This window comes from Canis lupus, chromosome 24 (genome assembly GCF_048164855.1).
Source record: "Canis lupus baileyi chromosome 24, mCanLup2.hap1, whole genome shotgun sequence".
NCBI classification, from domain to species: domain Eukaryota; kingdom Metazoa; phylum Chordata; class Mammalia; order Carnivora; family Canidae; genus Canis; species Canis lupus.
Genome location: NC_132861.1, coordinates 1,019,046 through 1,034,204, shown reverse-complemented (window position 1 = coordinate 1,034,204; position 15,159 = coordinate 1,019,046). Strand labels below are relative to the sequence as shown.

Here is a 15,159-nt window from a genome sequence, read left to right as displayed (position 1 = left end):
AAATCTTGGTTATTTCTGCTCTCACCACAACTCTGTATACTTATTATTCAATGAAGGAATATCTCTGGTCGCTGAAATTGGACCCAATTTTTATTATCTTAACTACACCACAAGCACAATCTGATTTTACCTTCTCAAGCCTGAATGTCATTGGAAAAAAATAAAGCCTAGAAGAACCATTGGATAAAAACAGAGTACTGCATGTATAACCCAAAATTGGTTCCACACACCAATTTCTATATTTTTGATTCATAACTAAAGGATTCCTTGGTTAGTTCTCTGTTCATCTGAATGTGAAACAGCTCCCTTGCCAAGGTGATTTTCTCCTGGCAACCAACTCTTGAGTAAATATCAGAAGGATACTAGTTTGACCCAACTTACAATTCATCTGATTAAATTTGAAGTGGGTGATCCATTATTAAATAAAAGTCGAAGAACCTTCCTTCCATTTCATTTCTTGTGATTACATGCACCTGCCACATGGCTGAACAGCAAAATAACACTCCACATATAGCAGACTAGTTCTCATAATTTCCGCCTGTGTCTATCTGGACAAATCACCCATTTCAATGTATTCTTTAGTGAGTCATATACAAAGTATATCTATGATGGCTTTTTAAAAAGCTTTTATTTATTTATCTGACACAGAGAAAGAGAGCATAAGCAAGAGGAGTGGCAGGCAGAGGCAGAAGCAGGCTTCTTAGTGAGCGGGAGCCCAATGCAGGGCTGGATCCCAGGACCTGAGATCATGGCCCGAGCCCAAGGCAGATGCTTAACTGATGCAGCCACCCAGATGCCCCTCTATCATGGCTCTCAAGATATTTAGGTTGAAACAGCGCTTTAAATAAGGGAACAGAGAAATTCAGTACATGTAAAAAAAAAAGTTTAGCCAGGAGTGGTAAGGAGTTCCTCCCTGTATATTACATATAGATCTATTGGAGCAAAGAGAAAAAGAATATTCGACCCTCCTACACATGACAGGCTGTATGATATATTAGAAAGGGAATGAATGTGAATTAATTGGAAACTGCAGATTCCATTCCAAGCCCCCATCCTGCTGTGCACCATCTATTTGGCCAGATATAAATAACAACCTCTCCAAATGTTTTATTCATATTTGTAAAACTGATAAAAAAAGATCCTGACTTACCCACTTCAGGGAATTGCTAAGGGAATCCAAGAGATAATAGAAATTGCCTTCATAAAATCTTAAAAGCCACGTAAGCATTTAAACCCACCATTCCAAGTTTTTCTTTTATTTATTTTTTTAAGATTTTATTCATTTATTCATGAGAAACACAGAGAGGAGAGAGAGAGAGAGAGGCAGAGACACAGGCAGAGGGAGAAGTAGGCTCCTCACGGGGAGCCTGAGGTGGGACTCGATCTCGGGACTCCAGATCAGCCCCTGGGCTGAAGGCAGCGCTAAACCGCTGAGCTATCCGGGCTGCCCCCAAGTTTTCCTTTTAGAAAAGGTAGAGAAGGTAGGTGAGAATCACAGTAAAGAATATTTCAGCAGGAGTGAGGAGACCTAGCTAGACCTCTGGCTCTGCCCCAGAGTAGCTGTGTGATTCTCCAACACAGCATGCACCCTTCTCGAATTTCTGCTGCTTACCTATAAAAGGTGGAAAAGTCTGATGGAATATTTAAAAATCACAGATTTTAGAACCTGAACATTTGGCAGAGTACCATATATTGCGCAAAACTCTTTTTCCCTCCAGATTTTTTATTTCAAGAGAAAAATGACTTAAAGTCAGAGGGACCTGTAGCTGCTGCCAATGCCATGTGTCCACCTTTAGAAATTTTAATCACAGATTATTGGGGGTAGTCAAAGAGGAAAGCAACTTAACATGCTTTGGCACAACCTTAATTGCATGATAAATGTACTTCCAAATAACTCTGACCAAATTCCACTGGCTTTTAATTCAAGGATATAGTGATCTTTCATATTCTTTAGACATTCTGAATGCATCTTAAATACACATTACGAAAGCCATTATCTATACCTGAAAAGGCTTCCTGCTGGAAAGATTGAGGCGTTTCCTTATCCATCTGTTGCCTTGATTCCCAAATATCTGCCACAGCAGCTGTCTCTTGTGTTACTCCAAACTCTCTGGTAGATGGCCAGCCTATAAATATGCTTTCCACACATGTGGTAATATAAGCGGAAGGTGCAGCCCCCTGCATCGGTGGCATTGAGGACAGGGCTGAGTAAAGTAGCTCTGTTTTGGGAAACCTGTGGCTCCAAAGATTCTATGTAGAGATAGTGTCCTTTAGCTGTGCCCAAGGTATGAGCCTTCATTGGCCCTGTATTAAGTGTTGAAGTTGGACCGTGCTTCCTGGTCCAATCAACGTCGTCTTCTGTATCTTGTTCCCAGTTACAGATTCCATTTTCAAAGTTACATTGGAACTCAGGTACTGAAATTGGCATGAAATAACAACAAAAAAATAATTAAGGACAAAAAACATGATTAAGAATACTTGTTGATATTTGGCTCCTGCCAAGGTTAATGATTTTAATGTTTTTTAAATGTGACACTAAAAGTTTTTAAAAAGTGAATAAATCCCAGATTTATATCAAGTAATAATATTTTATAGACTGGGGGGGGCATTACTTCAGCCATTATTTTCCAAATGCCTTTTATACCCATCCTTCACCATTTCCAGCACTATAACTTTATGCAAATGATGAGGGCACCATGGCTGACTCAATACTATAAACTTCTGGCTCAGTCGATTTCAACCTTAGCCAAATGTCCCAATCACCAGTGAATGTTAAAAATCAAAACAAAACAAAAAACATGAAGTTCCAGAACTTATCTTGAGGGATGTTGATTTATTTTTTTAAAGATTTATTTATTTTAGAGAGAGAAAAGGGGGGTCAGGGGACAGAGGGAGAGATAATCTCAAGCAGGCTCTCCACTGAGCACAGAGCCCTACAGGGGCTCAGTCTCACAACCCTGAGATTATGACCTGAGCCGAAATCAAGAGTTGGATGCTGAACCAACTGAGCCACCCCAGCCCCCCCAGAGATGTTGACTGAACTGCCACAAATAGTGCGGTTAAACATCAAGATAATTCATTATCTCCCTTGGCGATTCTAACATGCAGAACTGAAGAGTCATACTTTAATAGAGTCCAATCTTTCAGAATCACCTGATGTGTACAGCATAATTGCTTGCTCCATGGCGAAGCTCCATACCAGCACTACCTGGTTAGATATGGGGGACCGAGCAATCCATATTTTTAACAAGTACTCAACATGATCCTGATGCCAGCATTTTCCAGACCTCAGGCTGAAAAACTCCTCCCTTTGGTTTCATCTTGCCCCAATTCCACATTTCCCTCCATCAGTGCCAGAAAGACCATTCTTCTGCCTTCCATGGCAATTTATCATTTTCTTCCTGTACATACATGCTCATTTAATCCAAACTGAAATCTAAGCTCTTCTTTCAAGCTTTACCTTTCCCAAGTTAAATTAACTTCCTGTTTGTCCCTGGCCAGCCTTTTCTTAGCATACACCACCTTCCCCACTTGCCTTATACACCTCACTCCTCTCTCCTTCTCTATTTATGCCTCCTGTTGTGCTGCGGGCTCTTGACAGCATCTCCTGAGAGGCAGTCTTTTCTTCTCACTGGATTGCAGCTCCTTTGAGCTGGAGCTTTTAAGCTTAAAACTCCTTCCAGGCACTAGAAAAATTCAAAGCACTTATAAAGGATTGACTAGCCCCTCGTCACCTAGCTTATCTACCACAATTTCCAGAATATAGTAATGTAGTCATTTTCAGGATGTGAACATTTTGTTGACAACAAGGATTTGTTTTTAGAATAAAAACATTTAACATTATTTGGGTAGAAGGAACAGGAGTTAGAATTAATGCATAGTTTTACATTTTAGCTTCATTCACCGAAGTTAATATTTTTTAAACATATAAATGTCAGCTGTCCTTTCACTATTCATCTTAGTAAATGCACTTGGTGCCAAAGGGGAATAAATATTCTGAAACAATAAATATAAGCAAATGTGGATAAATGCAGCCGGGCTAGAACAAATCATCTGTCTTTGAAAACCACAGAACAGGAGCTTAGAACTAATGATGGGAGCCCAGTGAGTAAATGTCAAATGGGAGATGAGCTTTTGTTTGATATTTCCTCACTTGTGACTAATCAAGCCCAGCTGTGACGTGAACTGAGGACCCACAGCATACTCTCCGGGTGTCAATCTTTGGCTGTGGAGCAGAAGGAGAATGTCAAGCTGCTAAGTTTTTTGACATAAAACTGGCACTAAAGCCAACAGATTTTGATATTGCCTGTCTTCATATTGACTGTATGTTCAATCTCTATTTTGAAAGGGAATGCACGTAGCTCCACCTTCAAATAAAAAAACCCTATCTCTAAATGTAGGAAGATTTAGGAAATAAAACATAGATTTCTGGATGCCTAATGCTTTCTATGGAATCCAGGAACACATTTATATGGAAAGCTGCGAGAGAAACTGACACTCTGATACCACTACTGTTCTCTTTCACTAATATTTAGTCACAAGTAGTATTTTGATTATTATAGTTGTACTGACATAACTCCATTCTAAGTTAATAGTAGTTTTAAGGATAATTTGCTTTTTTTTTTTTTTTTTTTTTGAGGAGTGGGCTTCGGAGAGCTTCAGAAAGATGAAAAAGCTTTCTAAAGCCGCAAAAATAAATTACCTTGGGGACAAGTTACACTTCTTATGTTAGCCATTGTCTAAATTATCAACTTTATTCATATCCACTCAAAGAATTAGTTGTGTAATGAGATGCATGGTAATTCTGACTTCAATCCACCTGACTGTATCAAAGATCACATATATGCAGCATGCTGTACAATAATTTATATGGAAATTTCTTAATGCAGTGTTTCCTATGATGCACCAAGCATTTTATGGCTTCACTTTGGTTTATAATTAGCCTCTCAATGTAATAGGCATATAGCTTGAATTTTAAGAATTGTTGCTATTTCTGGACAAAGAAAGATGCAAATTCTTTTTCTGATTGATTTTGTAATTGAAGTAAAAAACAGCTATAAGCTTCTGATTCATTTTCAGGAGCAAGTGCAATGGGCACTACCTGGTGCTAGGTTTATTAAATTATAAAATATATACAATCATCAGATACCATAAACTTTCTGGTAATTTAAACCAGAAACTCAAGACTTACCTTTGACACAGCACTCCCTGCTCCCTATAGCCAAAACATCATCAAATGTCCCTCCTAAGTATTTCCCCAAACATCAGTCCCTCCATCTCCATCACTGCCGCTGTGATACAGGCTGCCCACCCCTCCTCAGTGGATTATCGCAATGGCCTCATGATGGGTCTCCCAAATCCACTCTCCTCCAATCCACTTATCACTCTGTATCTACACTGACATGTTTTAATATGCCAATTTTATTATACCACTTTCCTTCTTAAAAACCCTCAAATGAAGAAAAACTTTCCTAATATAGACTATAAATATCTGCAAATCTGGCCTCCTTCACATTTCTGTCCTTATACTGCACCCTATCTCTCCTTCACCTCCTCGCTCCTACCGCACTGGCTGGCCTCCATCTGCTACACGGTCACATATCAGGGCTTTTGCATATATATGCTTTGACTTTTTTATTTTCAGATCTCAGCTAAGTCATCTCCTTTAGAAAGTTTAATACCATTATTATAAAGTCACCGCACTCCTCTCCATATCTCCCATCAAAGCTTCCAGTTTGTATTTTTTTTTAATTTTTTTATTTATTTATGATAGTCTCACAGAGAGAGAGAGAGAGGCAGAGACACAGGCAGAGGGAGAAGCAGGCTCCATGCACCGGGAGCCCGATGTGGGATTCGATCCCGGGTCTCCAGGATTGCGCCCTGGGCCAAAGGCAGGCGCCAAACCGCTGCGCCACCCAGGGATCCCTAGTTTGTATTTTTAAAACAATATTTGAATAATATCTACTTCTCAATTAGACTGTAAATTCCATGAGATCTGAAACTCAGTCATTGTGGTTAGCACTTTATCTATAGTATCTAGTTAATAAGTCCACATAACAAATATCGGTTACCTGATTAATCAACCACTCATCACGGTCGTCAACTCTGGAACAATGCTTCCTGTCTTTGCCTTGATTGGCTAGAAAACAGTGAACAAATCAAGATCTCCACTGTAAAAATACGATGGACCAAAATAATAATAATAATAACAACAACAACAACAACAAAGCACTTACCACAGTCAACCTCATCAGTATGATCACCACAATCATCTACCAAATCACATAACAGAAGTTTTTCTATGCAAGCCTTGCTGCGTCGACACCAGAAAAAGTCCGGCTCTTCACAGCTCTCTGCAGGAAGAGAAAGGGTACAATTTTCAAATCTGATGTCATCAATAGCTGAGACTCCGTCATAAATGCCAAGACTGACTTTATCTAGTGACAAATGGAAGGGCTGAGTAAGGCGTCCAAGCTGAATAGTGGCCTGTGACCACTGGTTGCCCTGGTTACACAATACTCTCCAGAGTACTGTAGAGTCATTGGAATCTTCCACATGTAGCTGTAGCTCAGCTGCTCCCACTGACAGACCATGGTCATAAAACCTGAAAAAGAACAAACACAAGGAATGGAAATGATTTATTGCATAGACTAAATATTTAACTTATAGGCTCTTCCACTCAGTCAACCGTTGATTAATAATTAGCTACAATGGACGCCTTTATTTCTTGCAGTAATCATTGCTGCTCATATGCGAGAGCTTATCTGCTGAGGTGCATACTCTGGCTCCAGGACCCTGGGAGCCTTTCTCAAGGAGTTCCATCTAGAACAGAGGAGGCAGAGTTAATTAAATTATAATCCACTGTTGGAGGGAAAGAGTCTCTTTCATCTAAAGAAAGAACACAACAAATACTGATAATGTGCTTCTAAGTAAAATGCTAATTGTATAAATATAACAGTACCTATTTTTAAAGGCAAACCAAGGGCAAATCATAAAGTCTAACAAATGCAGAAGTACACCTGCAACCACCGGGTTGCTGGGGTAGCTGACCACAGTTTTTAGTATTTACCAGAAGGAAAGTATGCATCCAGGTCCTGCCTGGCTAAACGTTGGGCTCTGGAGTTTGGCAACTTGTGACAAGCTTCTGCTTTCTTCAGAATGAACGTAAAATGCCCTATTGAGATACAAATACAAATTGTAAGTTAGCCGACTGAGTTGAGGCACCTGCCTCTTAACCTTGTACTAAGCTCTGTGTCTGACTAAAATTAAGACTATACAATCAAAAATCAATAAATATGATGAGTCAAATTTGCTCTTATGAAAACTAAACTAGTATCTACCTCCAGGTTGAAAATCATGCAAAAAGTTAATTTAAGTGAATTCAGCCAAAAGCATATCTATACTCCTTCCCCACCACCCTTAAAGGAGTCATTTCACACTAACAACATAAACGTAATTGACACTATTTAGCTATTTGTCACACTATTTGTTGCAGTAACATAGAGCTTTAAATGCTTATCTTTCTCTTAACAGGCCTGACCAAGGGTGAACAAAAGCCTCTCCTTGCTTATTACCTTCAGTTGTGTTGGGAGTATGATCCCTAGGTGGAGCCTGTTGCTCAAATTCAGCCGAAAGGTTACTTCTAGAGTTCCATACCCAATCAAAATGGTCACGACTAATTGCTCAAACCAACCACAGCTATCTGCTTCAAAGTCACATTTGGAGCCTGAAAAACAAAATGTGACTCCTAGGATGGCTCTCCGGAGTATTCATATAGTTTAGAATCGTAAAGCTCAACTGAAATCACCTTGTTATACTTCTCTAAGTACATTAAAGGATACATTTGAGGAAAAAATGGATCCTATCTGATCTGAAAGAACTAAAAACCAGAGTTGTGCTTTCCATACTGAAAAATTAATAAAGCAGAATTATCAATTTAAGAAGTTACATTTTTACCAAATAATTTTTCAAAGAAACAGCATTATTCAGCTATATTGAGTATAGAATTGCCAAGGTCTACCTAATTTATTCGATACTCATGTTATTTCTCTGCCACTATGACATTATTTGGAAGACTTCATTGTTCCTACAGATTATTTTATACTAAAATATGAAAAGTAGCTACTTCAAAAAGATTAAAATTTGAAAAACCAAGATTATTATAATTAATATTACGTTCACCACCAATTTTGTAGAGCTTAATATTTCCCAAAGTATTATATGCATTGCATAATATTTATAGGGCAGAATAATTTGACCCACTTTTCAGGAAATAGGTAAGAAATAGTTAATTTCCACAAAGCCATTAGAAAAGAGGAAGAGAAAGTCAGGACTGAGAAGTTATAATAATAGTATGAATTATAGCTAATATTTAATAGATACCTATGTCATAGACCCTGTACTAAACACTTTATATAGATCCAACTTTCACAATAGCCCAAGGAAGAAAGGAAAGTTCAGGGAAGTTATTAATCTAACTAAGGTCATAGAGTTAGGAAACTATGTAAATGGATTGAAATCCAAAGATTTTTCACTCCAATGATAATTATGACAAGTTAGGGGAAAAATACTAAGAATATTTAAAACTACATTTTTATAGGCCATCTCTGTTTATAAATACATAATATATAAATAACTCATAAATATACCTAGATTTCAGTGGTTTCAAAGTATGTAGTTGCCATTTCAATCCCTGAGAAAGTAATGCTTTTGATTCCTTTTTCAGACAATTAAAAAAAAACAAAGGGGGACACCTGAATGGCTCAGTGGTTGAGCATCTGCCTTCGGCTCAGGGCATGATCTCAGGTCCAGAGATCAAGTCCCACATTAGGTTCCTGCAGGGAGCCTGCTTCTCCCTCTGCCTATGTCTCTGCCTCTCTGTCTCTCATGAATAAATAAAATCTTAAAAAAAAAAGATCCAGGAGTTCTTTTATGAAAATACAGAAAGAAAACAAGTTATTGCTACTATGGAATAGCTATCACACATAGTTACCTGGAAAGGGAGCCTTATTGTCTATTGTCTGCTATCCAAGAAGATACCAATGTAGAAATAAATGAATATACTAATGGTGGTAAAATTTCAGAAACCACTGTGGCAATTTTCTAGTTTTATTAGATAAGATCCATCAAAGACAGCAATTTTTAACAGATGCTTTGCTGCTAAAATTTAAATACGCCTATCTAATATACTGTGTTCCCAAATATTTAGATTTCTATACACATTTTAAAAACTCACCTCAAAAAAAAAATAAAAAAAATAAAAACTCACCTCAGCTGTTCAGAGATGTAATAAACCAGCTGAAATTAATTTAGCTAGCTGTTAACCAAATATACACTTCATAAGAACAGCTATTAAAAATTCTGTATGTCGGGACGCCTGGGTGGCTCATCAGTTAAGCAACTGCCATCAGTTCAGGTCGTGATCCCAGGGTCCAGGATTGAGTCCCACATTGGGTTCCCTGCAAGGAGCCTGCTTCTTCCTCTGCCTAAGTCTCTGTCTCTCTCTAAGTGTTGTTCGTAAATAAATGAATAAATAATCTTAAAAAAACAGTCTTTTCTGACTTAGAGATATAATATTCTGGGTAAATTTTAACAATTGAGGTTCAAAGATTGTTCACTTTTCTGGAGCCTCACTATTGACTTTCTTAATTATCATCATTATCAGAAACAGCATAATTTGCAAGAATCATAGTTATCACTACTTCAGGGTTTATTGTATACCAAGCTTTGTGCTAGAAGCTGTTATGCTCATCATAGGATAACTGTTGACATAGTTTCTTTTTTAATTTTTTAAGATATTATTTATTTATTCATGAGAGAGACAGAGAGAGGCAGAGACGTAGGCAGAGGGAGAAGCAAGATTCCCACAGGAGCCTGATGCAGGACTCGATCCCAGACCCCAGGATCATGCCCTGAGCCAGAGGTGGACGCTCAACCACTGACCCACCCAGGTGTCCCTGACATAAAGTTTCTAAAACTTATTTGTCTATTTCTATTTCTATGGATATGAGTAAAAAACCTAGTGACTCTATAGCAGCTTTTAATTATTTTCAGTAAAATTACTCTTGTTGCCACTATTAGTTATATAAATATAATTATAGTAGCTACCCCCAAGGAAAGGATGTTAGGGGATATTTGGTAGAAAGACACACAGGTCCATCACCCTACACTATCACTGTCACGTTGAGAGCTTTTCACTAGGAGAGAAGAAATTAAATTTATGTAGGAGCCAAGGAACCTTGGCAGGGTGATGGATACAGAATCAGATGGTCTTGTATCAGACTCACTGTTAGAACTTCTTTGATGGTTTGAGATGATTCCTACAGAGAATCATGTATAAGAAATAAACATGAAATGAGCAAAGCACTGGAGCTGATAATTTGGGTCTCATGCAAAGACTTAAAAATTTAAAGAAGGGTACTCTTTGATATATACCCAAAGGAGCCCAAAACACATCCACACAAAAAACTGTACATGGCAATTCCTAACTGCCAAAACATGGAAGCAAAAAAAAAAAAAAAAAAAAAAAAAACAGTCCCTCAATAGGTGAATGGACAAACCGTACTATACCCAGACAGTGGAGTGTTATTCAGCACTAAAAATAAATGAGCTATCAATCCATGAAAAGCCATGGAGGAAACTTAAATGCATGTTACTAAGTGAAAGAAACCAGGCTGAAAAGGCTCCATACTGTAGGCTTTCAACTATTTAACATTCTGGAAAAGGCAAAAATATGAAAAGAGTAAAAGGAGGAGTGGTTGCCAGAATTTAGAGGTGGGGGGGAAGGCTGATGAGGTGATTCATCACACAATACAAGAGCAATGTCATGAAAATACTTTGTATGATACCATATTGACAAATAGATTTTACCACACATTCTTCCAAACCCACAGAATGTATCACACCAAGAGTGGATCATAATGGGCTTTGAGTAATTATGATGTATCAGTGTCGATTCATCAGTTGTGACAAATGCCCCCCTCCCCTGCCCGCTGGGAAATCTGATGTAGGAGACGCTCTCTCTCTCTCTCTCTCTGTCTGTCTCTGTGTGTGTGTGTGTGTGTGTGTGTGTTTAGGGCAGGAGAGGTATGTGGGAAATCTCTACTTTTTCCTCAACTTTTCTGTGACTTGAAAACTGTTCTGAAAAAAAAAAAAGTCCTAATAATTAATTAGTTGAGCTGCAGAAGAAAAGTCTGAGCTAGCAGAGGTTAGTTCATGAGGTTTAAGGAAAGAAGCCATCTCTATGACATAAAAGTGCAAGGTGAAGCAGCAAGTGCTGATGCAGAAGCTGCAGCAAGGTATCCAGAAGTTGTAGCAAAGAGAATTAATGAAGGCAGCCACACTGAACCGCAGATTTTCAATGTAGATTAAACAGCCTCATAGTGGACGTTAGGACCTTCATAGCTAGAGAGAAGTCAATGTCTGGCTTTAAAGCATCAAAGGACAGGCTGACTCTCTAAGTTAGGGGCTAATGCAGCTGGTGACTTTAAGCCAAAGCCAATACTCATTTACTGTTATGAAATTCCTAGGGCCCTTCAGAATTATGCTAAATCCCTTCTATCTGTGCTCTATAAATGGAACTGCAAAGCCTAGGTGACCGTACATCTATTTATGACATGGTTTCTTGAATGTTTTAAGTCCACTGTTGAACTGACTGCTCAGAAAAAAAAAAGATTCGTTTCAAAATATGACTGCTCACTAACAACGCACCTGGGCACCCAAGGGCTTTGACAGAGAAGTACAGTGAGATTAATGCTGTTTTTCTACCTCTAATACAACATCCATTCTGCAGCCCATGGATCAAGTGGTCATTTTCAACTTTCAAGGCTTAATATTTAAGAAACACATTTCATACAGCTATAGATGCCATAGATACTGATTTCTCTGATGGATGTGGGAAAAGTCCATTGAAAGCCTTCTGGAAAGGACTGACCACGCTAAATGCTATTAAGAACATTTGTGATTCGTGAGAAGCATTCAAAATATCAACAGAAATAGGAATTTGGAAGAAGTTGACTCTAAACCCCAGGGATGACTTTGAGGGGCTCAAGACTTCAGTGGAGGAAATAACTGCAGATGGGGTGGAAACAGCAGGAGAACTAGAATTAGAGGTAGAACCTGAAGTTGTGACTGAACTGCTGCAATCTCATAATAAAACTTGGATGAAATAAGTCAGTTAGAAAAAGATCAATACCATATCATCTCTGTTATATGTGGAATTTAAGAAATAAGACAGATGAACATAGGGGAAGGGAAAACAAAAAAAGAAGCAAGCCACAGGAGACTCTTAGCTACAGAGAACAAACTGAGGGCTGCTGGAGGGGAGATGGGTGAATTGGGTGATGAGTATTATTGGTTGCACTTGTCTTGTGATGAGCACATGATTTTATACATTAGTAATGAATCACTGTACTCTACTTCTGAAACCAATATTGAACCACATGCTAAACAACTAGAATCTAAGCAAAAACTTAAAATTTTTAAAAAAGTACTAATGCCAAAAATGATGGCTTTAAAAGTGGGGGGAAAAACTTGAACAGATTAGGAGTTGCTTCTTATGGATGAAAAAAGAAAGTGATTTCTTGAGACGTAACCTATTCCTACTCCTGGGAAAGAATCTGTAAAGACTGTTGAAATGGCAATAAGGGATTCAGAATATTACATAAACTTAGTTGATAAAGCAGCAGCAAGTTTTGAGAAGACTGACTCCAATTTTGAAAGAGGTTGTACTGCGGGTAAGATGCTATCAAATAGCACCATATCCTACAGAGAACTGTTCATGAAAGGAAGAGCCAATTGATGTAGCAAATTTCATTGCTGTCTGATTTTAGCAAATTGGCACAACTACTCCAACCTTCAGTGACTACCACCCAGACCAGGCAGCAGCAATCAACGTAGAAGCAGGACCTTCCACCAACAAACAATTATGACTCCTTGAAAATTTGTATGATAGAATTTTCTAACAATAAAGTACTTTTTAATTAAGGTATGTACATTGTTTCTTTAGACATAATACTACTGCACACTTAACAGGCTAAGGTATAGTGCAAACATAATTTTTATATGCACTGGAAAAGCAAAGAATTGATTTTATTGTGATACTTGCTTAGCTGCAGTGGTCTGGAACAAAAACCACAATATCTCTGAGGCATAGTTATGATAACTGTAAGTCCACTAGGTTAACTCTCCCTGTTTATCTCTCTTTCTTGCTAGATTTCATGACCCTCCTTGAAAGTTACATGAAGGAGGACAAAAGTTATTTGAGTGTTCTAGTACATTGAGGTTCTACTTTATTTGATTTGATTAAGCAGAGGTTATTATAAGCTTTAAATGCATTAAAACTATGCATACTATTTTAGAATATGTTCTCTACTCATAGTATTTCTTTGAGCTTCAGGCTTTTTCACGCATTCAAAAGGAGTTATAATAATTTTGGAGTTGTAATGTTAAAATAACAGTAGTCTTCATCAAAAGTTAATATTCATTAGTTATTTAAAGCATAAAATAGTCAAATATTTGTAAAAGTACCATGAAATCAAAAAGACTGCTATATGAATAAATAGATGAAATCTTTTAAAGGACACCAATGCACAAACAGTAACACTTTACATTCAAAATTATTGCATTTGAAGTAGCAATTATTAATTACATTATTCTACACATGGTTTTAAGGGTCTCCTGTAATCTGACCAGCAGAGGTACTATTGGGACATAATTCTCCAGGGTCTCTCATGTTTCTGCATGTCCTATAAGCTGAGCCATTAACTGCCCCTTTGTTCCAGACCATCCTTTTAAGGATATTAAAATAGTAAATGCTCATGAAAAATAGAGGTAGTGACTCCATCTATAAGAGAGGGCAAATTATTATCTTGTATAATATAATAAGGAAAATGTACTCCTCTTAAACATAGGTCAGACACATTTGCTTGAATCCCACTATAAGATTTGGGTTCCATAAACACAGGCTTTCTTAGCTGTGATGCATAACCTATTTCTCATGCATATCAGCCTGGGCCCCTCTGAGCTGCTCCTGGGACTCAGGGAGCAAGAGGAACTAAGGCAAACAGGACATTTTTGCTGGGTGTTACACCATTAATAATGAATCCTTTAGTCTCTGAACCAGAAGTCTCACCTATTTTGGCAGCATCCATAGAACTACACAGGCTAACTTGCTAGCTTATAAGTAAAGTTTCAGACTCTTCACATTTCTCAACACATCCTACATTAAATATTATGTATATACATATAAAATACATATATATATATATATATATATATATATATATATATATATAGTGCTCACCAATAGGGAGCCTAAAATCTAGCATGGGAAATTTATAAACAGGAAATTATGACAACAGAATAACAAGTACTCATTCATTCACTCTTCATTCATTTGACAAAGATGTACTGCGTACACACTATATGTTTGGCACAGGTATAGTGTCTTCTAAGAAGACAGAAAAGTAAAATGGGGAAAAGAAAACAGAAAAAAATCTCTGTCTTCATGACATTTAAATAATGTGAGTGAGAAAGGTAGGGATACTAGGTGAGATATTGAAAAACAAAAGAAATAGGTAAGACATATATAATTCATTTAATGATAATAAGGCAAAAAAAAAGAGAAAGGAATAGAGCATGACAGATTAGGGTTGAAAATTCACAGATGGTGATCAAGGGAGGTGTCCTAGAAAACCTGGCAACTAGGTAAACTCAGAGCAATCACTTTAATTTTTTGGCTTTAATTTTGAGGTATTGGAAACAATTAGGGATGCTTTAACAAATTCTGACTTAATCCCATCCCCATGGCTACTGTACTGAGAAAAGATAAAAATAAGGTGACATCAGCAAGAAAAGGAGATTTCAAAAATTCCGATAAGGAATGATAATGGTCTGGACCAGGGAGGTAGTGAGGAGATAAAAACGAGGCATTCTGGTTATATTTTAAAGGCAGACATGATAGAAATAACTGGCATCAGTTACAAAATGTAAAAAAAAGATGAATCCATATGATTTTGAAGTCTTTGACCTGAGCATCTGAAACAATGGCAACGGGGGGCGGGCCAGGATGCAAAGGAGTGGGGTCCTCCACACACCGGCCCCACCAACACCCCTAGATAACTTTCAAACCATCCTGAACACCTCAAATTCAAACTGAGA

At 37.7% G+C, this 15,159-nt stretch overlaps 1 protein-coding gene across 1 annotated transcript; it reads right to left on the bottom strand.

Moving 5' to 3' along the window:
* Positions 1-1,593: 1,593 nt before the first annotated feature.
* LOC140616557 (MAM and LDL-receptor class A domain-containing protein 1-like) lies at positions 1,594-14,150 on the bottom strand. The gene is made up of 4 exons (XM_072797177.1): positions 14,132-14,150; positions 6,237-6,650; positions 6,072-6,139; positions 1,594-2,415 (listed from the first exon to the last, which is right to left on the bottom strand). Exons 1-4 carry the CDS (start codon positions 14,148-14,150, stop codon positions 2,296-2,298), a joined length of 621 nt encoding a protein of 206 aa, XP_072653278.1. The 3' UTR covers positions 1,594-2,295.
* Positions 14,151-15,159: the final 1,009 nt, after the last annotated feature.